Source organism: Quercus robur, chromosome 2 (assembly GCF_932294415.1).
Source record: "Quercus robur chromosome 2, dhQueRobu3.1, whole genome shotgun sequence".
Lineage (NCBI taxonomy): Eukaryota > Viridiplantae > Streptophyta > Magnoliopsida > Fagales > Fagaceae > Quercus > Quercus robur.
Window position 1 is genome coordinate 20,541,859 of NC_065535.1, and position 24,641 is coordinate 20,566,499.

Genomic DNA, 24,641 nt, shown 5'->3' on the forward strand with positions numbered 1-24,641 from the left:
TTAAAAATGAGTTCCGAAGAAGGCTTGCAAACAAATAAAAACATCATGTGGATCAAATGGCCCATACAAGTTAATAAATCCCACTTTGGGTTCACTGAGTTCCAATTGGATCTGAAATTTGAAATTCTCTATAAGGTCCACAAAAATGGGATTTGGTCCAATCACCAACAGGCCCATCACTGTGTTTTTTGTGTAAACGCTGCGTCCCAAAAAAAAGAAAAGAAAAAAAGTCAGCTCAACATACAAAACTCTGCGTTTTTGCCCTGAACAAAGCAAACCAACCTTCTCTGTGGTACTACCGGGTGCTCTCACAGGGAACACTGCAATACCTAAATTAAACCAGTGTTTCACTCAGAGGGAGCGAGCGAGCGAGCGAGAGAGAGAGAGAGAAATGGAGGAAGATCAATTAGAGAAATTCGTGGTAGCGTATTTGAAGAAGAAAGGGTTTAAGCAAGCTGAGCACGCTTTCCAAGAAGAACTTCAACAACATCAGAGCAAGAACAATTCTTCATCCTCCATCTCCACCAACTCCATCACTGACCCTGACTTCGCCAAGCACCTCCTCTCATTCTCCGAGTACTCCCTCTCTCTCTCTCTCTCTCTCTCTCTCTCTATTACTCTATATGTATGTAAAATTTCAAGAATGTGAAAGGAACAAATAACTTACTTTGTTCAAAAGAAAGCCAATGAGCACTAGTTCAAAAACCATGAAAGAAAAGGAATGAAACACTGAAATTGATTCATTTTATGAGTAGCATTCCTCTCTATCATTGAATAATGTTGTGGGTGGAGGTGGAGGATGAGGTCAAAAAAAAAAAAAACTTTGAGATTGTGTTATGTATTCTGTGTTTTTCGTTTTGTAGTTGAAGTGTTTGATTTATTGTCTCTGAGACTTCTTTGTCAGAATGGTTATTTTGTTGCCTACCCATGTTTTATTTTAGGATCCTGTTGATGTTTCTTTTTTTTTTTTTTGGTCGTAAAGCTCTGTGGGCTTCTACTCTTTGGTGGGTTGGATAGTAGGGGGACCGTGTAGGAAAGATTTGGTTTTGCCTATGGTTCACTGACACTTCTCTATGTTGTGAGAGTTGGGTTTATTTCTTTATTTATTTTAATTATGTGGGGATTTATAGTGAACTAATTTTTTTTTGGAAAATTAGAGCATCAGTGGTATTATATCATCATTGTTCAATTTGTTTTAAACTGTAAATCATGCAAAATAAACTAGTGGAAAGTGAGAGGGCTAGTGAATATGTTTGTGCTTGCAGGTTACTCTCATCTCTATAAATATAAGATGACTGCTATTGCTGAATGCGCCAAGATATTCATCTTTAGCCTCGTTGTTGGAACATGTGCCCAAATGTTCTGATATTTTTTACCTTGACATTTTATAAATAGTGTAGATAATATTTATTTTCATAAAATGGCATTCTAGTACATTTTGTTTTCATTAGATGGATTACCATACTCATCCAGTTTTGAAAGTTTTCCTTTTGCAACTTGAAAAATTTACCTGTTGATGTGTCAGTGGTTTATTCTTTTCAAGGATAAAAATTTGAAATTGTTCTTTTAGGAACTTCTATGAACAGTTTGTCCAACTTTAGAGCAAGGTGGAGGATAAGTCGTGGGTTCAAGACCCACCAGATGTGTGTGTAACATACTAATAAAAAAAAAAAAAAAGCTATCCAACTTTACATTGTATGTCCACACAACAGTTGACAAAACCTACTACGGCTTTAATCCAACTAAGGTGTTGACCATCAATGTTTTACGTCATTCACTATAAGCTAGAATGAAGATGTTGAACGGATTAGTAACATGCATTGCTTTTTATGTGAATACATGCCTTTGTTTGCAGTAAATTGCTCTTAAGTGTGGTTCCCTCAATATTGGTCTGGCTGGCTTGATTGGCTTCTTTATGGACTTGCTAAGAGCAGTTGTTAAATTTCTCAAACAATATTCCCAAAGTTTTCAGATCCTCAGTTTGAAAATCTTTTGGTTGTGCCACGATTTAGAACTTAGAAGAACATGAGAGGTGGGGAGAATCATTTCTCGTTTCTAACTTAGCTAGGATATTTGTGGTAATTAGAGTAATTATTTCTGTAGCAGGTAATTGGCATTGCTGATATAAGGACTAAATTTGGTCTCTTTCTACTGAATACATTCTTTTGAGGGCGATCATTAAATGGATTGGAAAATACTTTTTCTTTTGGGTGTTTATGCTCTTGTTCTTTCTCATAAAGCTGCTCTCATTATATACTGAAAGTTCTTGTTTTCAGATTGGAGAATGTTCCAGCACGATATCAGGATGGATATAGCAAGCTAAGGTCTTGGACTTATAGTTCACTAGATTTATACAAGGTAACTAGATTTTAAATTGCTTTAAGTTGGAAATTCATTTCATAATCCCGGTGTTTAAGATTCGACTAAATCAGCAAGATTCGACTAAATCAGCTTTATAACATATGCAGCATGAGTTGCTTCGTGTGCTTTATCCTGTATTTATTCATTGTTTCATGGATCTGGTGGTGAAAGGGCATATTCAAGAAGGTATATTTTGAGCTTATTTCTTAATGTTTTGTATCTAATATCATAAATTAATTGAAGTGGTCCTCTATTGTAATGACTTTTATGTGTTTATTTTTACATGACTAATGTTGTTGTTTTCTTACTATGTTGTATCTTGCCCTTCAAACTCACCAAAGTTGCTCATAAATGCAACAACTGTAATGTTTATATGTTTAATGATTATGGAGTATCGGGTCAGGAGGTTAATTCTTTTTCTAGTAAGGAACTTTTAAGTCTTCCTAGGGAGGTCATGCTTGTGGAGGATGCAGTGGATTTTACTGTGGGTTTTGGTGAAACAGAAGTGTCAGATTGTTTACCTCTGCAAATCATTGATCCGGGTGTGTCAACAAATTTGGCAGAGTTGGAGGAGGCCACTGAGGTATTGAGTATTGAGAATACGTTAGATATTTCTGGCTGGATGAAGCACAGAATTCCTGGGTTCAGTAAATTGGTTGGGTTGTCAACGACTCGACATGAGAAGTTGTGCATTGCTCTCTTACAGAGGCTAGAAACTGTGATGGCAGCAGCCAATGTGTTACACAGGAGAGAAACGGGTAGTAAAAAAGTGGCTAAGTCCAAAAACAAGGGACGTAGAGAGTTGCAAAACTTGATATATTCGGTGAATTATGAGATAAAAGGGTGGTCTTGTGTTGGTGTCAGTAGTTGGGGATAGTTTAGTATTTATGAAGATAAAAATGATTTCGTGGAATGTTAGAGGTTTAAATGATCCTCAAAAACGACTTGTGGTGAAGAATTTGTTGCAGGAGTGGAAGTGCGATATTGTTTGTTTACAAGAGACGAAAATTGCTAGCATGAATAGACAGTTGGTTTGTAGTTTATGGAGTTGGTCATATGTGGATTGGGCTGTTTTGGAGGCTGATCGGACTGCTGGTGGTATTTTGCTTATGTGGGATAAAAGGGTTTTGGAGAAGGTGGAGGTTATGGTTGGCACTTTCTTAGTTTCGGTAAAGTGGCAAGGGGTGGGGGACGGTTTTATATGGGCATGCTCGGGGGTTTATGGCCCAAATGAGAATATTGAGAGGGGTCACATGTGGGATGAGTTGGTGGGTATTCAGCAGTATTGGAGGTTACTGTAGTGCTGCTTTGGGGATTTTAATATTATTCGCTATCCTAGTGAGTGTAGGGGTGAGGCACGTTTGACCTTGGCTATGGAAAAATTCTTTGAATTTATTGAGGATCTTAACTTGGTTGACTTGCCTTTGGACAGAGGTAGATATACATGGTCAAGTGGTACTGATCAACCAGCGATGTCCAGGATTGATAGAGCTTTGGTCACTCCAGATTGGGAGGACCGTTTCCCAGATGTTCTTCAAAGGATTTTACCACGTCCTATCTTAGATCACAGTCTAATTCTTTTGGAGGCAGGGGGAATGGCAAGGGGGAAAAGTCCGTTCAGATTTGAAAATATGTGGTTGAAGACGGAGAGATTTGTAGATAGAGTTCAGTTCTGGTGGAATCGGCATTCTTTTGTAGGTACACCTAATTTCGTGCTTGCAAAAAAATTGAAGGCTCTAAAAGAGGATATTGTGCAATGGAATCGCCGAGAGTTTGGTAATGTAGAGCGTCAAAAGAAACAATTATTGGAGGAGTTGAAAAATTTAGACACCAAGGAAGGGGACTTTGGTCTCACTAATGGGGAGAAAGGTCATAGGGTAGCTTTGAGGGCCTAGGTGGAGCATCTTCTTTCCTTGGAAGAAATTTCCTGGAGACAAAAATCTAGGATGTTATGTATCAAGGAAGGGCCACAGTTCAGTTCTCTGTTTTGATTAATGGTCTCCAGCCGATTTATTTGGTAGTTCAAGAGGTTTAAGACAAGGGGATCCACTATCTCCTATGCTGTTTTTGATTATGATGGAGGTGTTTAGTAGAATGTTGAGAAGAGTGGAGGGAACTGGCTTGATTAGTGGTTTTAAAGTTGAGGGTAGGAGGGGTGGTGGGGAATGTGTTACACATCTACTGTTTGCAGACGATACTATCCTATTTTGTGATGCGGATGTGGAGCAAATCCTTCATATTCGGTTGCTGTTAATTAGTTTTCAGGCGGCAACAGGTTTGAAGGTTAATGTGCATAAGAGTGAAATGGTTCCAATAGGGGAGGTTGATGATGTGCATGCCTTGGCTGAAATTTTGGGCTACAAAGTTGGAAAGTTGCCTATGTCTTATCTTGGCATGCCGTGGGGGGCTTCACATAATTCCCCTTCAATTTGGAATCCTATTTTGGAAAAATTTGAGTGGAGATTAGCCGGGTGGAAGAAGCTGTATTTGTCTAAGGGGGGTCGATTGATGTTACTTAAGAGTACACTATCTAGACTTCCTACCTATTTTCTATCGCTATTCACAATTCCTACTCATGTGGCTAATAGAATTGAAAAATTGCAGAGGGATTTTCTATGGGGTGATAGCAAAACTCATCTGGTAGGATGGGATAAAGTTTGTGCGCCTATAGCCAATGGTGGTTTGGGGATAAGGAAATTTACTACTTTCAATAAGGCCTTATTGGGGAAATGGTTGTGGCGGTTTGGGAAGGAAGAGGATCGGTTATGGAGGAGGGTGGTAGCTTCAAAATATGGGGAAGAATGGGGAGGTTGGACCTCAATACTGGGTAGGAGAGTTCATGGGTGTGGTTTGTGGAGAGGTATTCGTATGGGATGGGAGGATTTTAGCAAAAATTGTCAGTTTGTTGTTGGGTTGGGGAATAGAGTGAGGTTTTGGCAAGATGGGTGGTGTGGGGATCAACCTTTTCACTTGGCTTTCCCAAGGTTGTATGGTATTGCCATTGATAAGGAGGTATCTGTTGATGCTTCTTTGTCAAGGCAGGGGGCGGAGGTTAGAAGAATTTGGGATGTTCGTTTTATTCGAGAATTTAATGATTGGGAGATGGATGAAGGGCTGCATTTTCTTCGTATATTGGGAGCTAATACTCCTCCAATGGATGTGGGAGATCAAATGAGATGGAAGTTGAAGCTTAATGAGGATTTTGATATCCAGTCATATTATAACAAATTAAGGAATTCTCCTTCATTTGTCTTTCCTTGGAAAGCTATTTGGAAAGTAAAGGCCCCTAGGCGAGTTTCCTTTTTGTTTGGTGTGTAGCTTAGAATAAGATCCTAACGGGTGATAATCTGAGATTGAGGAGATTAGTTTTTGTGGACTGGTGTATTATGTGTCGACATTGTGGAGAGACAGTAGACCGCTTACTTCTTCATTGTGAGATGGCTTATCGGTTATGGAGATTTGTCTTTATAACTTTTGGCCTGTCTTGGGTTGTACCTAGATCGCCCAGATTTGCTTTTTGGTTGGTGGAATTAGTTGGGGAAGCACTTGTCTCAGATATGGAATTTAGTTCCATTGTGCATCTTTTGGTGTATTTGGAAGGAACGGAATCGGCGGACTTTTGAGGATTTGGATAGTTCCGGTGATCAGATACTTGCTTCTTTTAGTGGGACTCTTTTTGATTGGTCTTGGGCTTGGGGACTCACAACTAGTGATTCTCTCCCTTCTTTCATTAGCTCTCTTTCTCTTTGTAATTAATCTGTGGATTGGGTTTCTTTTTTGTTTTTTCTTTGTTTCCTTCTTGTATTTTCTGGGTTTGCTCTATGTTCTTGATGCATAGAGTAGCCTTTCGTATATATAATATTCTTACTTATCAAAAAAAAAAATGGTTGGTATCTCCAGCTCGAACCTTTTTCAATAGTTTCCGTGAAGACCATGAAATGATGCACTCACGAGACCTTCAAAAGTTGGAAGGAGTTCTTTCTCCCTCTCATCTGGAGGTAATTATTATTTTAGAATTTTCATATCACATTCCCCTTTCTTTATATGGCTAAATTGTAATTCAAAATAATCTAATGATCATATTCTTTTTTAGGAGATGGAATTTGCTCATTCTCTTAGGCACAGCAAAGTCAAAATAAAGATATGTCAGGTAAGATCCTGTTCCTCTTGAGTGAACTTGTTAATATTAAAAGCAATTTATATTTGGAAAGTTGTACCATTATGTTTGAAGTGGCTATTGTAGAAGGAGGCTGTTAGATCAATGAATTAGTTGGAAGCATTGTTGATTCATACTGTGTTTGATAAAACTCACATTGTTCTTTTTCATCAATAAAACTCTTATTATCTATCAAAAAAAAGATTCATACTGTGTTTGATTAGTCCAAAGCCTGAGGTCTTACAAATAGTAGCACTCTTATAGGTTTTACAAAATCTCTACTATTTTGTGCTTATTTCTTTTGTAGTTCTTTTAGGTTGTGGAGTGCTCGTCATTGTGAGCATGAAATAATCTATGTTAATAATAAAGTGTATTACCTATAATTTTTTAATGAATGCAGGTTATTTTTATTCTAATTTTAGTTCACTAAAGTCCTAGTACCTGTTTTTTATTGGTAAGTTACAATCACCCAATGGGTCTTGAATCCATGACCTCACCTTCCACCTAGAACTTATGAAGAAAGGAATTACCGATTGAGGTACAGATCACTGGCAAGTCATAGTACCTATTAAGTTACCTTGGAGCCATTTTTCCTATAGGTTCCACATTAGTGGCTCAAGATCATTGATCTAGCTTAGGCTTATGATGCCTTATCGCACTACACTTCTGCATGGAATTCCTTTTTTTTTTTTTTTTAATAAGTAAGAAAAGTCTTTATTAAAAAAAACTACTTTATGCAAAAAAAGTACAAGAGTAGACAAAAACTACAGAAGGAAAACAGACAGAAAATTAATTACATGAGAGGAGAACATATGAACAAAGGGAGGGAATCACTAGATGTGAGTCCCCAAGCTCGAGACCCATCAAACAAATAACCATAGAAAGAAGCAAGTAACTGGTCTCCCGAACTATCTACATCCTTAAACGTGCATCTGCTACTCTCCTTCCATATACACCACATCAAGCATAACGGTACCAAATTCTAAATGTCTGATGAGTGCTTCCCCAACCAATTCCTCCAACCAAAAATAATATCTAGTAACGTTCATCATCAGACCCAAGAAACCCCAAAAGATTGGAAAAAACACACAACTGAGAAGTCTTCTCGCAATGAAGCAATAACTGATCCACTGTCTCTTCACAACAATGACACATACAACACTAGTCAACAAAAGCAAAACCCTTTTTCCTCAATGTGTCACCAGCATGGAATTCCATTTTTAACTAAACTTAAATTTTTTTGGATGATTGTAAAGCATCAGATGCCATCTGCAAGGTGATCCTGCTTTGAAACAACATATACAAGTTAGGGAATTTGTCTATGTGTGCTCATGGTGGGTTAGGGTTAGGAGGATTTGTGGTTTAGAACTTTTAGAAAGAAGGCTTAGTGTTGAAGAATGACTTAGGTTTTGTAGGGAAAGAGAAAAGATTTGATTTAGGGTTGCAAAGAGGCTAGAAGAAATGGAGATCGAATATGCTCACGATTTGTGTACAACAGAATAAACAATAAACAGTACTGTGAATAGTGACAGAATATCAAAGAGAAGGGACAAAGAGAAGAGAAAAGGAGAAAAAGAACAATAAGGCCAACATGCCTCAATACTCAAAACACTCCATATTTTTTATTAATCAACTCCTATTCTTTGAGTAAATTGAGAACACACACACACGTGTGTGTGTGTATATAGATTATTTCTTGTACTAGTAATATCAGGACTCTGGGTGGGGTTCAAGCACTAGCCCAGTGGTAGTGGCACCATTTGTAGTGCCCAGTGTTTGGGTTTCGAACCCCACCTCCCCCACTCCTCCTATTTACTCAGCAAATAAAAAAAATTAGGACTTCTATTTTGACTAGTAAACTAAAAACCTATTAAGGGAATAACTAACAAAAGGAGTTAAATCTTCTAGACAATTTTGGACTCAACTAAATTACCAGAATACCCTTAATCAGCAAAGTTTGCAGAATTTATAGTCTGTCCATGAATACTGAATACAAAACTGACCATAATTTGTAAAATAAAGCCCAAATTAAAAACTATTTTAACCCCTAGAACACATATAACTAGACATCAGAAAGTTTAGTGTGCCTGAATGCAAAACTGACCATAACTTGTAAAATAAAATCCCAAATTAAAAACTTTTTTTTAACCCCTAGAACGCATACCTAGACCTCAGAAATCACATGACTTATACTTCAATTGAACTTTGCACGTGGGTCTCACAAGGCCATAAGTGAATGTTGAATAGACAAATTTGCAAAGTAGTAGCAAGTTAATATTCCATGGCTGCATCATAACTTGGACCATACCTGTACGCATAGTTGTCAATATGTGAATCGTATCGTGAATTGATTTTTTATTTTTGTGTATTGTGTATTGTATTGTATTGTATCGTGTATTGTAAGATACACAAACACCTAATAAAATTAAAAAAAAAAAAATTATAGATATACATATAAAAAACACTGTAACTCTTCTGGATTGGGTTACAATGTTTGGCTTTCATTCTTTTTCTTCATTCCATGGTTTCATGGACTTTTGTACTTTATGCACTTGATTTGTTTTTGTCCCTGATGTATACTTCCTGTATACTCAGGTGACTCCCCTCTTCTTTTAATATATTCTTATTACTTATCAAAAAAAATTATATTGATTATAAATTTGAAATATATTCAACTAATAACTAATTTAATTAGTACTTATATAATAATATTTAACAAACCTAGCTAAATAAATCAAATTAACACGTATTTATAACATACACATTCAAATTGATTTAATTCGAAAGTGATACATGACAATGAGCTAAAATGATAATTCTTTTTCATCATACTTATCATCTTGCCTAATCAACTTCATGTAAGTCAATGTTATCATATTGTTCATCATTTTGCAAAATTATTTCTTCATTAACTTGTTCTTCTTTATCATCAGCATTTACTATATCTTATTCTTTCATTCTAATAACTTTTTTTATATTTTTTTCTTGGCATTTTAGTTTCGTAGACTTATATAAAAAATATATATATATATATATATATAATGTCAATTAATACCTTATTCATAATATAGACAATAAATTTGCAAATATGAAAGTTAAGCATTAAGTGTGTAGTCCAAATTTTGCAGGAGTAAGAGAGAAGAGGGGTAAAAAATCATGGACAAGTTATTTTATTGGGCTCAATTAAGTAGCCCAATAATTGTGTGTTAAAACAAGTCTAACAACTTGTTGGATTCAAATAAAAGCACAAATTTTAAACAAAAAAACTTATTTTAACCCACTTGTCTAAGTATTGTATAGGTATAATCTGTACAATTTTACGATATCCTATACACACTTATGTATTGTACGATTCATGAATACTTACAATATGCCCTTATGATACGGAACTTTTTGTACACGATACAATACACATTGTACAATACTGACAACAATGCCTGCATGTGCACTTACTTGTGTTCAACTCTATTTGTTTTCATGTACGAATGTGTAACCATGGTTTTAATAATTGGACCAGGCTGGCTGGTTCTATTGTGAACTGGGTCCTAGTCCGGCCCAGTTCACTTTAAAAAACAAAAATCTAAAATAACAGTAAAAACTGAAAACTGCCGGTTCATCCATTAAATCTGGGAACTGGACTGGTTCAACCTGTTCAGTGAGGATGCCAAAACACTGTAGAAACTGTTCTGAAATTCTGCATTTCTTGCTTTCTCTATCTCCAAGCCTCCATCCTTTTCATCCTGAGTTTGGGCTAATAGAGGTGAAGTTCTCATCTAAAAATTCTGCAGACTAAGAAATCCTAGGACTTGAAGGTCGCTCAATGGATCCAGAAGTAATTTGCATAGTTTCTAGAAAGACCATGTTGTTTGTTTTTGTATCCAGGGATGAGGGGAATAAGCTAGCTAGTAAGTAAGTTATTTGATCAGTTTTTTTTTTTTTTTGATAAGTAAACCTGATCAAAAAATTTACTTGTTTGATAGGGTTTATAAGATATGAGATTTATAAAGCAAACGAGATGCTTTAGCTTCTAGTAAAATTTTGAATCGTGAGATTATAAAAAGCTAAGTGGTCTGGTTAAGGAGAAACAAGTGAGCTAAGGAACAAACCCACATCAGTGAAAGAAGAGGGGATTGCTCATTTGTTTGCTTTGGATAGGAATAGATCAGTAGTGTGAAAAAGAAAGAGGGCATGGGGGTTTCAATGTTGCGAAATGAATTGATAAGAATGCATACTTGTTATTAGCATAACGCTTTCTTATAAATCATCTACATTATATTTTTCTTATTATTTATAAAGAACTAATCTAGATTAGTTATTATTCTATAACTTTTACATTTTACTTTTTTTTTTTTAGTAGCTATCAGAATGGTTAGGTTGGGTTAGAGTAGATGTTGGCAGGGTAATTGGAGTGAGATGTTGGCAAACCCAAATAGATATGGATTAAAATACATATCTATTTGGGTTCTCTATCCGGACCGGTTTTTAAAACCATGTGTGTAACTTCAACAGCATCCACTGTTGTGCATCAAATACAACTACTTGGTTCAACTCTATTTTTTGGCTGCTGTTTCTTTGCAATAGTTGTGTTTTAGGAGATTGCACATTATGGAATACATGTTAGACTCCCTAACCTTATATCTTCAGGTAATATTCTCTTCATTTTGCTTATCATACAAAATCATGCAAGCTGGGAATTTCAGTGGATGTTGGACTTATTTTTGTTATGGATCAAATTTCTGATTGGTATGCTTATTAATATCCTAATGTACTATGATTGCTCTAGAATTTGCTAAAATTTTCTGAAATGATTATTGTTTATGTGCTCATTATAATGTATGTACTGTCCTTAAGCTATAGCTATCTTCTTTTTCTTATCATGATATATGGAGTGATCTGATGTTGCAAGAGGGATAGATGTCTATCTGCTTATACGGTTATACCTACTACTTTCTAGATATTTGGATCTTATTTTATTTTATTTTAATATTTATGGGATGTATGCTATATTTGAATTAAAATGATTCTGGTGCTATATCTGTTAATAATGATGGTATACCAACTTCAACCTTTGTTTGAGTTTTAGATGGTGGATAGATAACAACTAGTATTTGTAATTACAAATATATTAGTTATAATTTTTTTTTTAATCTACAGACACGATTTTCTTTTTCTTTTTTGCTATGAGTCATTGCTTGCCTTGTTTACTTTAATCGCTGTGGAGATTGATGTCACTTCAACAGTTGCTTGATGGTTATCATTTAGATATGTTGGTACTCTGCTGAAATATGTTTTGTAAAATATCCTGCCAGTACTCCTATGAGCTTCTGCTGCAGTATCTACACAAGACACAATTGACCATAATGCTTGGGATTATAAATGAGCATATTAACTTTCAAGGTACAAATGTTTGCCTTTTGGTCGCATGTATATTATAATATATATGTTGGGTTATGGTCATAGAATTTTTGTTGTCTATATATCTGGTTTTGCAGTTTCTCCGGGACAGCCCATCTCAATCTCTGATGATGCCGAAGTTGTTACACTTATTGGAAGCAGCCAGGATGAGGCCACTCTGATAAATCAGAAGGAAATACAATGGGGGGTGAGTCATAAAAGATGCTGAGTTCCATTTATTTTATGTATCAAAAGGGAGAATATATTTTCAAATTCAAAAGGATAGCAGTCTTATAATTTTGTATAGTGGCCATCTTTTTTTATTGCAAGTTAGTAGGATAATATACTCTGGGCTTTCATCTTTTTTGAAATGCCAAATAACTGCCCCATATATGTCTATTGTTCTGTGTTTTAAATTATTTGACATTGATTTTGATAGAGCTTTTGCTATTAAGGTATGGGTTTTTTAACTGATACAAACATTTAGTTGAATGTTGATGGAAATATTGCTGAAATTTTTACTGAATTGCTAAAATAAATTTCTGATGTTACACTAATATTTTACTTGTGAACTTTTGAATCTGTGTTAGTCAAAATAAGGAGTTTGGTTCTCAATGAATATATACTTTCAAAATGATGTGGTGTCTTAAGTGTTCTTTTGTTATAGTTTCAACTGCATATTAAATATTTATTATGCTTGTAGGGGATTTTTGAGTGATTAAAGTAAGCTGGTCAATGTGTGACATGCAGGTTACCACTGTGAAAGAATCATTTAGCAACTAGGAAGAATTATCTGAGTTACTTTTGGTCTAAATTTTTTAGGTTTAAATTTGAGAATTTGAGTCTTATCCAATGTTGTGTATTGAATTGAGTTCTTAAGAATGGTTTTGATTGAATTCATTACATTTTCCCCGGGGGAATCCAATTGGAAAAAAAAAAAGTCCAAAGTTTTTGTGCTGTTGAATTTTAATAAAGTAATTAAACTCATTGAAAAAGCGTTCATGCTGTTGATGACTGCTCACTGGAAGGTAAACTTCCCATCTTTTGGTAATAGGCATTCTTTAAGCCGGTTGATATTTTTGTACTTATTTTGTTGTAAGTTTCAAAGGAGTCATTTATGATTAACCCCCTATGGTGCTGTAACAAATTACACATGGCTGCCTTTAGTTTTAGGCTCTATTTGTTGGGGCTTTTCCAGGGTTTCTTCAGCTTTAAAAAAGTAGAAGCTACCTACAGCTTGTTTGGTTCCTCCAAAGGTGCTGCAACTTTTCACCAAGTTTGTGAAGTGGCTTGGGGTTTTAGGGTGGCTTTGAGAAGCAGTACTTGGTTGCTTTTCTAGGCAACTACAGCTTCTCATCTTATGGAAAAGTTGCATCCATCCCAAATTGGCCTTTAGTCGGCTGCTGTTAGGGTTAGGCATTGTTGAAAGTTAGCTTTTGCATATGATATTTTTTAAAGCAATTTTTGGTATTTGAATATCAGTCAGCCTTAATGTAGCTATGAAGCTCTATGCCAAGGTTAGTTAACTAAATAAATGTGTATTTCTTCTGGTTGGTTATTTAATTTTGAGCTTTATTGTATATTTGTTATAGCTGCTAGAAGATTCTTTAGAAGAACGCTTGGAAAAGAGCGGGGTTTTGCTTTCAGATTCGGAAAAGGCTGAAGGAGAAACGAAAGAGGGGGAATTGGATGAGAATAAGGTATATTGTTCTTAAAATCCCTTTGACTTTTTCCCATATCTAAATATTTATACTTGACTAAGTTATCAATGATTTTTTTTTTTTTTTCCCTGTCATATTGTTGTTTCCATTTTGATTGATGGTCTCGCGTTCAGGATTCTTTTTCTCAACTTTTGTGTTGTCTGTTTCTTGTTCAGAAACGATCAGTCGAAGGAGGAAAGCAAGGCTCGTCAACAAAAAAGTTGAAGAAAGACAAGGCTGCAAGTGCAACAGGGAAAACTGGGCGTCCTGAGGCCAATGCTGTAATTACAGCACCACGAGTTAAACCAGAGCTTGCTTTGCCAGTAATGTATTTTCTGGAATCCTCTGTTATCTTTTTTATTTGTCATTACACAAACGTTATAGCTATGAGCAGATACCATGCTTTGATATTTCTTTTCATCCCTTTTTGTACTTCTTAATTACCAAAGGATTGGGGTGATTGAGGACTGTATATAGGGTTATCAAATTGTTTGACAGGTGCCAGAAAAGATTTAAAAAGTCTTTTTCTATTGTTAAGCATTTAAGTAATGGATTATTGAAAAAAAAAAAAATCAACTTCTATTTCATTGAATCATATATCTATAGTTTGGCTCAGAATATGAAATGGTTTATGGTATTGGTGGGGTTTTGCTTTACTGAGTTTTATAGATTTGTACCAGAATATGAAACTATTAGAATAAGAAAAAACAAAACCCGTCATCACACCATCCTCGAACAAAATCTGAGTGCAGTCAACTGGAACATAATTAGCAGATAGTCTAGGTCATTTTTCAATTGGAATCAGTTTTATTTTGTACTCTTTTTAAATACTTGCTTCACAGGTGTTGGTTTTAAAAGATTCATTGATATATTGAGCTGCTTTGCTGTGGCCAAAAATGCTAGATTGGACTTTTACATTTGGGAGTTAAAGTTTTGAATTTAAATCATATCTTGAATTCAAAATTACCTTGTAAATTAAGTATTTAGATATCTTCTAGCTTGTTTGAGAGGGGGGGAAAGTAATGGATTGAAGGGTATTTTAAGGAGCTGAGCTAAGTATTAAAAGTTCAAGCTTGTTCATTTAATTTTATTTTGAACACGAGTTGAGCTTGAGCTCATCACCAAACAAGATTACATGTTCAAGCTTGGTTCATTACTTGTCGAGCAAGCTTGAGTTTGTTTACGAGCTACTTGATTAACTTATTCTTTTCCTATATATAGTAAAATCATGACTAAAATGTTTTACCCATTTACAAATTTACGAATTTTTATTACAAGTAATAATTTTTTATCATATGATCCGATTTACAAAATTATACAACCAAATTTCAAGTATATATAAATATATTTTTAGACAAGTATACGTATAAATATATAGTATGATATATAGTTAATTCGAGCTTTCATGTTGACGAGTTTGTTCATGAGCACATTATTATATTTGAGCTTGGTTGGTTTAATAATTAATCCCAAAGTTGGGTTTGAGTTTGGCTTGTTTACTAAACAAACAAACATAAACAATTTTTTTCTCGAGCTGTTAATAAACAACTTGGTTCATTACAACCCTAATTTTTGGTAGGAAGGAATGGAAGGTTAGGAGGGAATGCTCATTTCATTCCATTCCCTCTTAAGTTTTCCTTATAAAAGTGAGAAGAATACTCATTCCTTTAATGAAGTGGAGGTGAAATATTGATTTTATTCTTATTCTAAGAAAAACTAAATAAAAGGTGAAGGGTATAAAATAATAGTAAAATTATATTTCTTTCTGTCCCATTCATTTTATGATAACTCTCAAACACACTAGAGAAAATACACCATAGTTCCTTTGATTCCATTCCGTACTTTTGTAAACTCCCAAACATAGTGTAAGATTTGCAAGCCAGGTTAGATGTGGGTTTGGTTGAGCCCCTTACATTTATTAATACTAATTGCATTCACATTTTATTAGAAGATATGCTGTGGAATAAAATCCAGTTGTCCTCATTGTGTTATGATTCTGATGCTGATGTTTTCTTAAATAAGATTTGTTGGATGAATTTTGGATACGGATCTTGGCGTAAGAGTACACAATGCTCTTAATTTTGAAGTTCTGCTGCAGGTCATTGATTGATCTTTTATTGATTGCTTCAGTTCAACAGAGGTAGAAAAGTCTATTCTTGAGGACCTAAGAAACCGTGTACAGTTGAGTAGTGTTTCACTGCCATCTGTCAACTTCTATACATTTATCAACACACATAATGGGTAATCTCCATAACTTTGATGGTTTAAGATTAATTTTTGTTTCTTGTGTTATATTTGATACTCAAATTCCTTTATTTTTTTTTTATAAATTGTCCCAGCTTAAACTGTTCATCAATATCCCATGATGGTTCTTTGGTTGCTGGTGGATTTTCAGACTCATCATTGAAGGTTGTATCTTATCAGATGTCATAACCAATATGCTTCTTGTTGTGGTTAATGTTTGCTAATTTTTGAAATTTTGCCTCCACAGGTTTGGGACATGGCAAAGCTTGGACAAGAAGCTGTTGGTTGTAAGTTTGTAAAAATTAAATTTACTTTCCATTGAATGAGTTTTACTTCCTTTTTTTTGGCTTGCAACATACTATCATTTGAATCTATGTACTTAGATTTGCAAAATAGCGTTAATGCAATAGGATCTAAATTTTTTATGCATATAACTTATCAAAAAAAAAAAAAATTTATGCATATACTTTACACCTGATATAGGGTTGAACCACTAGGGTTAGCACAATCGGAGGTCACTAGCTTGAATATTCCCTTGTTCCTTCCTTTGGGGTCAAAGAAAAGAAAAAAGACATGATATAGAGTTGATGTGCCCAAAAAATTGTGGAAGAAGCTTATTTCAACTATTTAAGAGTCTATTTCTATGTAAAGAATCTAAAAAGAATTTCGTGTTTCTTTGTGCATGAAGAATTTATGAATTATAAGAATTATTGTGTTTGTGTCATGAGGGCATTGTGCTGAATTTCATGGAGCACTGTCTTTTAATATAGTTTTGGAATATGAGGATTATTATTATTATTTTATTTTATTATTATTTTTTTGTCAAAGAGTGCTTTTCATATAATATATATATATATATTTTTTTATTGGTAAATGCACACATCTGGTGGATCTTGAACCCACAACCTCACCCTCCACCTTATTCTTACAAGGAGAGGAGATGCCATTTGAGTTAGTGCTCATTGGCAGTGCTTTTTATAGAACTGATAAATTCAGGATTGGTTTTGATATTGTTATGCAGATTATATTTTTTTTGATAAGTATGTTGCATGTGGACATGCTTTGTTTGCTTATGGTCAATTTCTTAATTCTGCACAAGAAGTATTGCACTTACTTAAAGGTTTGACATTAATTCAATTGTTCAGATGAACTGGATGTAGGAGTATATCATTAGACCATTTTGATTAAAAAATTTATTCAAATCATTATTATCAATTAGGTTTGTGTATTGATTTACACATTTTACATAGAAAACTTATCTTTTACCCAAAGTGATATTTCCTTTTTCTTAAAAGTACTATTTTCATTATGAAAGGTATTATGAAGTTATTTGTGAACATCAAGGCAATGCCTTCTCCATCCCCTCTCACACCACCCCCCCCCCCCCCCCCCCAAAAAAAAAAGAGAATCCCCAAAGTATATCTCACACTTCCACTTCATGGGCTTCTGTGTATCTTTGTAAAATTCAATTTATCGACCCTTTGAAGTGTTCTAGCAAGGGGTATCACTCTCTCTCTCTCTCTCTCTCACACGCGCACGCGCTTTTTACTAATTTTAACATTTGGGGAGGGGGGTTTGACATTGGAAAGGTTGGGGAATCTATCTATGTTTGCAGTATTGAGGTTTAGAGAATTTGTTGATTTAGAATTTAAAACTTCAGAGAGGTGTAGGGTTCAAGAATGAGAAGGTTGATAGGGAAGGCAAAATATTTGATTTAAGGTAGTAAAGGAGTTGAGAAAATGTTTTCTTGTTTTTTGGTAGCTTGGTGCAACTGAAAACGTTACCCAATGGAAAATGTTTTCCACGGTCAATGAAAAATTACACTTCTGGAAAAAGCCTTACCCCTTTGAGTTCAACTCCTTTATACTGCCACTACCACCTATTGCTGATGACCACAGCCCACTCACCCACTAATCCTCATTAGCCCAACCATAGCCACCAACAATTGGTCACCTGCCATTGTTGCCACCCACTACCAGCCATTGGTTGCCACTATACTTGCCCTATGCCTGACCAATTGTAGCCTACCTAAACATTATTGATTGCCGGACATTGATCTTCAACTTAATGACTGCCGGCCGATCTTCAACCAAATTGGCCATCAATTGCCAACCACCATTGGTCACCAAACACAGTCGCCACCATCACTGACCACTGGCCACCACCTGCCTGTTGTCACTAATCATCTGCCCCTGCCACCACCACCACCACCACCACTTTCCTCCCTAATATCGCTAGCGTTATTGGAAATTTGCAGTGCAACCAAAAGTAAAAAATTATTTTCTAGATCGCAACAAAAAGCAAATCATTTACCACTGAAAATATTTTTTGTTGGAATACATTTTACGCTGAAATAAATGGAGCTTAAGATTGAATTTGTGCAAAGGTTATGTATAATGCATGTGACCAATATGTATGAATAATGACAGAATGCTGAAGAGAAGAGAGGGAAGAGAAAGGTTGAAACAAACTAAGGCCAACATGCTTCAATACTCAAAACACTTGTTTCTATCAATCATTTCCGTTAATTCTTTAATGACATTGAGCACAAACATATAAGGACTCTTTCTTGTAAATAGCCTTAGAGCTTCTAATTGGACTAATTAACTAAAAACCTAGTAAGATAATAAAAGATGAACTTGGACTCAAAGGAAATAAAAACCTAACAGAACTTAAAATCTCCTAGACAAAATTCTAAATTCAATTACCAAAATAACCTTAATGCGTAGGAGTTATGAAGATTACAGTTCTGCCCTTGAATACATAACTAACCCTAACTTCTAAAATAGAACCCCATTTTTTTAAGTAAATGGTAATTGAAAAGGCATAAAAGGGGCATAGCCCATCAATGTCCAAGTACTCGGGAGCTGTACAAGAGATACACCAACAATAAACAAAGAAAATTTCAAACATCATGCAACTCAGAGAAGTTTGGAAAGAATATTGTCTTGTGGTCTCCATCTACTCATATAAAAATCTTCTGAACAAGAGTTTCAGGTCTAAAACTAATGTTTCACACCTGTCAATGCTCCAGGAATTTTCATTCCCTTTAAATGCACCACATGAGACTGAGAAATTGCACTCCATATGCCAATGCTCTAATGTGGACCAAACCGACCTCACCAAGAAGTGAAAAGATCAATCACATCTCAATTCTTGAACATTGAATCCTGAAGACTTTCAGCCATACTCTGCAATTCCCTAGCAATGTCACAATGAATAAGCAAGTGCTCAATAGGCTCCCTACTCTTTTTACACATACAGTTCCAATCTATCATAATTATGTCATTTCGTCAAGTTAAGATTCTCCCCAAACTGCAGTCTATAACAAAGAAAGTCACTCTAGTTGGAACCTTGAACTTCCAAATGCTTCTCCATGGGAAAGACACTCTGTAAAATGTTATTTTTATTATTATGATTGGTAATTTATCCACTCAGTGGGTTTCATATCCACAACCTTACCCTCCATCCCATTATTATAGGAGGAATGCTAGCTGAGGTATGCCGCTAAGAAAAGATTTTACTTCCAATCTCAGTGTTATACGGGTTCCAACATAATAAACCTTCTCCTCTACTCCCTACTTTAGTAGAATAAAGGATAAACCTTCTCCTCTACTCCCTACTCCCTATCTATTAAAAGTGTATCCTCATTAATTTTTTATTTTGCCCATTTCCTCCCATTTCCTTAAAAGCGATTATTCTCTCTTTGAACAAAGTAGAAGGGCAACTTTGAAGATCATAGACTAAAATGTGAGTTCTCAATACATTCATTTATCACTTATTACAAGCAAACATGTCTTTTTCAAGGAAGAACTCATTTTGGGCCAAGGGGAGTAAATATATGAATGCTCTTTGTAAATTTATATACAGCATTGCTGGCTGTCTTAGTGTCATATGTTCTTTAATGGGCAGTAGACCGTCTCTTTGTAACAGGATTATCCGATTATGCGTATGTTACTGTATTTTTGGTTACTGCTTAGATGTTCTTATTAAAGAGGAACAGCAATGTTGAATGGTGTTGGTGTCAGCTGTTTTGCAGGGTGAAAATGATACTACTTCAAGTGAACATGTTTTAGGGTCAAACGGCGGGAAAAGATCTTATACATTATTTCAGGGTCATTCGGGCCCGGTTTATTCTGCCACTTTTAGCCCTCTCGGTGACTTTTTACTTTCCTCTTCAGCAGACTCGACAGGTGTGTTCTTCTAGACTATCATCTGAAGATGACTGGCTCAAACTCTCTCTCTGTTGTTTAGCCATAACTTCTTTTGTATAAATCATAATAGTGTAGCCTGTGCTGACAGCCTGACACTACTATATAAAAGTAAAAAATTATGTTACTCTGCTGCAGTTCGGTTATGGAGCACTACAATGAATGCAAATCTTGTCTGCTATAAAGGCCATAATTATCCTGTATGGGATGTTCAGGTAAAGATGATTATGTAAACCTGATTTTCTTATAACTTCCATGTCTTCTGACAATAGCTACCTAAATCTTAATTTCTTTCATATGGATCTAGTACCACCAATGAGTCTCAATTTTTGCATTGCACTTATTATAATCACCAAGAATTGGGCAGCTGTCACATCCAAATAACCCTATTCGAATATGGTCGACTCTCAAATAAATAACATTATATTTTTATGCCATTGGCCATTTAGTTTAATATTATGTACTCAGGCAATTGTTTGAAGTAATCCCTGGATTAGTTTTTATATGAATTTGTGTTTCTACTCTCATTACTAGACTGAGCTAGCAACCAAGGTTTCATAAAAAACATTTGTATCAAAGCCTGTTGTTCCTAGTCACCTTCAGCGTAAGAGTACTATAGTTTTTTGCCTCTACATATTCCAGTTGAAGTAATTTCCTTTTAACGTAAGTATCCCTCTCAATACATTAAGATTGCATGTTTTCCTCTTTTTCTTGGTTCAGTTTAGTCCTCTAGGACATTATTTTGCCAGCGCTTCACATGATCGAACAGCAAGGATTTGGTCCATGGACAGAATACAGCCTTTAAGAATAATGGCAGGGCACTTATCTGATGTCGATGTAAGTAGATCTCTCACACACAGACACGCACATAACCTGTTGCCTACTGACTGTCCACCAAATGTAAATCTCTGTAAGATGTTTAGTTATATCTGATGGGTTGGACAATTTTATTTCAGTGTGTTCAATGGCACGTCAACTGCAACTACATTGCCACTGGCTCTAGTGATAAAACAGTCCGATTGTGGGATGTACAAAGTGGGGAGTGTGTCCGAATATTTATTGGGCACAGGAGTATGGTTTTGTCTTTGGCAATGTCATCTGATGGTCGGTATATGGCCTCTGGTGATGAAGATGGAGCAATCATGATGTGGGACCTCTCAAGTGGTCGCTGTGTCACACCTTTAATGGGTCACACCTCATGTGTATGGTCGCTTGCTTTCAGGTGGATGTCATTTTCTTGCTTCTGAAACAGAATATCTTGAATTGTTAATTCACACGTTTTATGTTAAGCCGTCCTTGTTCATGTCAGTTGTGAAGGCTCACTTCTTGCATCTGGGTCTGCTGATTGCACTGTAAAATTATGGGATGTAACTGCAAGTACGAAGGTGGCAAGAACTGAAGAAAAGTAAGAACATCCAAATCTGATTCATTTTAAATAGACTAATGACAAGGACTGTTAGATGTTATCGCATTTCTTGCATCTTTAGAACTAATTTTGAAGAGAGAGATTGACAAGAATCTTGAATTTCATCAGCAAAAGTGGAAATACGAACAGACTAAGATCATTGAGAACGCTTCCAACCAAGTCTAGCCCTGTCTATGCATTGCGGGTAAATCACAAAGCAAAACATCCTCATTTTTCTCTTTCAAAATTGTGGTTGCGATTTGTTCTAATGATTTCCTAATGATGTGATATTGTTTTCCATGCAGTTTTCTCGAAGAAATCTTCTTTTTGCAGCTGGAGTCCTTTCAAAAATTGTATAAAATGCTCTGTCCACTGGACAAGATCTGAGGGGTCGGGTTATGTTTAAATATTTAAATTTTTGGTCAAAGGTCTCTTACCTTGTTCAGATTTATTTTATGAAAATTTGTTGTATAATGTTGCAGAATTTTCTTTGTAAATTGTTAGTTATGTAAAAGGTGCTGCATTTTGGAAGAATTTGAAGATCCTTAGCTTAGCATAGCTTTTTGTTCTGCCATGCCCAAGATGCTCCTTTCTCTCTCTCCTCTCCCCCCAAAGTAGTTTTCTCAAGTTCTGGAAGCCACCATAGTTATCTTCATTTTGATTCTTTGCATGGAGAAGATTCTTGTGCTTGAATATATCATATACTATATAATAAAAGTTAGGATTAGAAGTCGTGATTGCGTTAAGTGATTTCACCAAATTGTAGAAATTTTTTAGATTTAAAAAATATATATATAATTTTTTTTTTGTTCTTATCTTCTCTTATAATTTCTAAATTGATAAAAATATTAATTTAATTATAATCAAAACTCTTTTTCTAATCCTTTTTTTATTTAAACTATATTATCACGTGTAAAAAAAAAACACAGTACACGGAAAAAAAAAAAACTGCAACAATCTTCATTTAATCATTTATTTTTATTTTTATTATATTACTGTGTAAAAGAAAAACCAACATAGAGAGAGAGAGAGAGAGAGAGAGAGAGAGAGAGAAGAAAAGAAGAAAAGAAGCAATGTATTCAACTACATATTTAACCTATTCAATCTATATAACATTTTTGTTTTGCTTTTTTTAGATAATTACTTCTAATTTTTTTCATTCAATCTAAATGACATTTTTTTTTTCTTTTTTGGATAGACATACATCCTAAGCTAATTCTTCTAATTTCCTCACAATTGAAAGTTCTCTCTCTCTCTCTCTCTATATATATATATATGAGTGTGTGTGTATGTTTTTCGTGTATTCTTATATATTTTTAGGCACTACTTCTTCTTCTTATTCTTCTTTTCTCTCTCCCATTATCAATAATTCTCATTCTCTTACAATTTTTATGTTGTTAAGAAATCTAACTCTCTTTTGTTTTGTTTTGTTTTTTTTCCCTTTATTTCCTTATTAGATTTCTAATCAATTTAGGAATTATAAGAGAAATAGAATTATTAGGAAAAAGATATGTATTAAAAGATTATCGCATTTAACATTAAAAAAAAAAAACACGTAAAACTTATCATTAGGATGCATGTTTATCCAAAAAACTTGGAAGTTAGAATTTGGGACAGTTATATTAGACATAGAATTTCAAATTATATTGAAGTTAAATTATAAGAGAAATTATTAAATGGTTTGGAATTAAAGAAACACTTATCCTATGTGAAATTCTAATCAATTATATATTGGTAAAAAATGTTTCTATCAAAAAAAAAAAAGCATATAATTTTTTATCTATAATTTTAAATTTTAAATAAAATACTCACGGTTACATGATCCTAATCTATGTAAATTAGTTATCTTATCTATGTTTCTAGGGTTTTTATTTTTTATTTTTATTTTTTTATTGTGTCTTATCATTTTAAATGTTAAAAAAAAATTTGCAATATTGATTAGACTTTTATTAGTAATATATAACTTTTATTATATAAATTTTTTCTTTTTACGTGTAGTGTATTAAAAAAAAGATAGTATCTTTTTTTTAATACACTACACATAAAAATAATTTGAAAGCCCACAATGGATTACATGGATAAGATGAAGAATTTTGATTGTAAACAATTTTAGATTTTTACTATATAATAAAAATTGGGCTTAGAAATCGTGGTGGCGTCAAGTAGTTTTATCAAATTGTAGAATTTTTTTTTTTAAATTTAAAAAAATATATAATTTTTTTTGTTCTTATCTTCTTCTTCCATAATTTCTAAGTTGATAAAAATATTAATTTAATTACAATCTAAACTCTTTATCTAATCCTTTTTTAATTTAAATTATATTATCACATGTAAAAAAAAAAAGTACACGTAAAAAAAAAAAAAAAAAAAAATCTGCAACAATCTTCATCTAGTCATTTATTTTTATTTAAACTAGCATGTAACTTCATGCAAACGCATGGATGCATTTAAAATTAAACAAAATTGTTATTATAAAAATATAAATAATTAGTCAAATTAATTGTTTTTTAAAGCATATAACACATGCATTCATGCATACATATAGATACATTTAAAATTAAACACAATTTTTACCATAAAATATAGATAATTAGTCAAATTATTTTTTTAAAATAAACGTAATTAGTTATGTAGGGGCAAAGGCCCAAGATCATTCAGTGGGCCTTGGGTCCCGTATGAAAATTCGACCACGTTCGAGGAGAAAGTGTGGGTGCCAAAAGGGCTCCCGACCAATTCTTATGGGCCTAAAGATGCTTAAAAGGTGATCCAAGGAGAAATGTCTCCTCGGACGTACCAAATATAGCTCAAACATGCACTCTGCCTACTAAAAGGATCCACTCCTACGAGTATTAGTAACAAGGATGAGTCCCACAAGCCCGTAAGAGGGAAGAAAGTGTAGGATGCCAAGGGGGAGGCTGCAGCTACCACACTAAATGCATGGCAGCTACTTTTCTGGCCGCATTAATGTGGAGATGACTTGTGAACAATGTTGCCTTGGCTACCACAACTCACAGAAAGATGGGGGAGATGTCCGATGGGACGGGCACTCAAGTGAAGGTCCAGATGATCAACAAATGTAAGACTTTGATGACTTCAAGGGGGCTATATAAGAGAGGGGAGTCCCTATGAAGAAAGGAGGGAGAAAAAAGGAACTTAGAATAGAAAAACAG

The 24,641-nt window shown here is 34.5% G+C and overlaps 1 protein-coding gene across 1 annotated transcript; it reads left to right on the forward strand.

The window, feature by feature from the left end:
- Positions 1-248: 248 nt before the first annotated feature.
- On the forward strand, positions 249-22,005 carry LOC126712835 (transcription initiation factor TFIID subunit 5). Its single transcript, XM_050412324.1, has 19 exons — positions 249-576; positions 2,277-2,358; positions 2,469-2,547; positions 6,262-6,359; positions 6,455-6,511; positions 11,827-11,914; positions 12,010-12,119; positions 13,504-13,611; positions 13,788-13,939; positions 15,742-15,852; positions 15,951-16,020; positions 16,103-16,142; positions 19,884-20,048; positions 20,205-20,281; positions 20,787-20,903; positions 21,023-21,288; positions 21,376-21,471; positions 21,601-21,676; positions 21,777-22,005. Exons 1-19 carry the CDS (start codon positions 392-394, stop codon positions 21,828-21,830), a joined length of 2,031 nt encoding a protein of 676 aa, XP_050268281.1. The 5' UTR covers positions 249-391; the 3' UTR covers positions 21,831-22,005.
- The last annotated feature ends 2,636 nt before the right edge of the window (positions 22,006-24,641 follow it).

Bases quoted from the DNA above. Each gene is read 5' to 3' on its own strand.
- LOC126712835 (XM_050412324.1), top strand. From the start codon at position 392: ATGGAGGAAGATCAATTAGAGAAATTCGTGGTAGCGTATTTGAAGAAG. The intron at 577-2,276 runs GTACTCCCTCTC...TCTTGTTTTCAG, and splicing joins CACCTCCTCTCATTCTCCGA to ATTGGAGAATGTTCCAGCAC. The intron at 2,548-6,261 runs GTATATTTTGAG...TGGTATCTCCAG, and splicing joins GAAAGGGCATATTCAAGAAG to CTCGAACCTTTTTCAATAGT.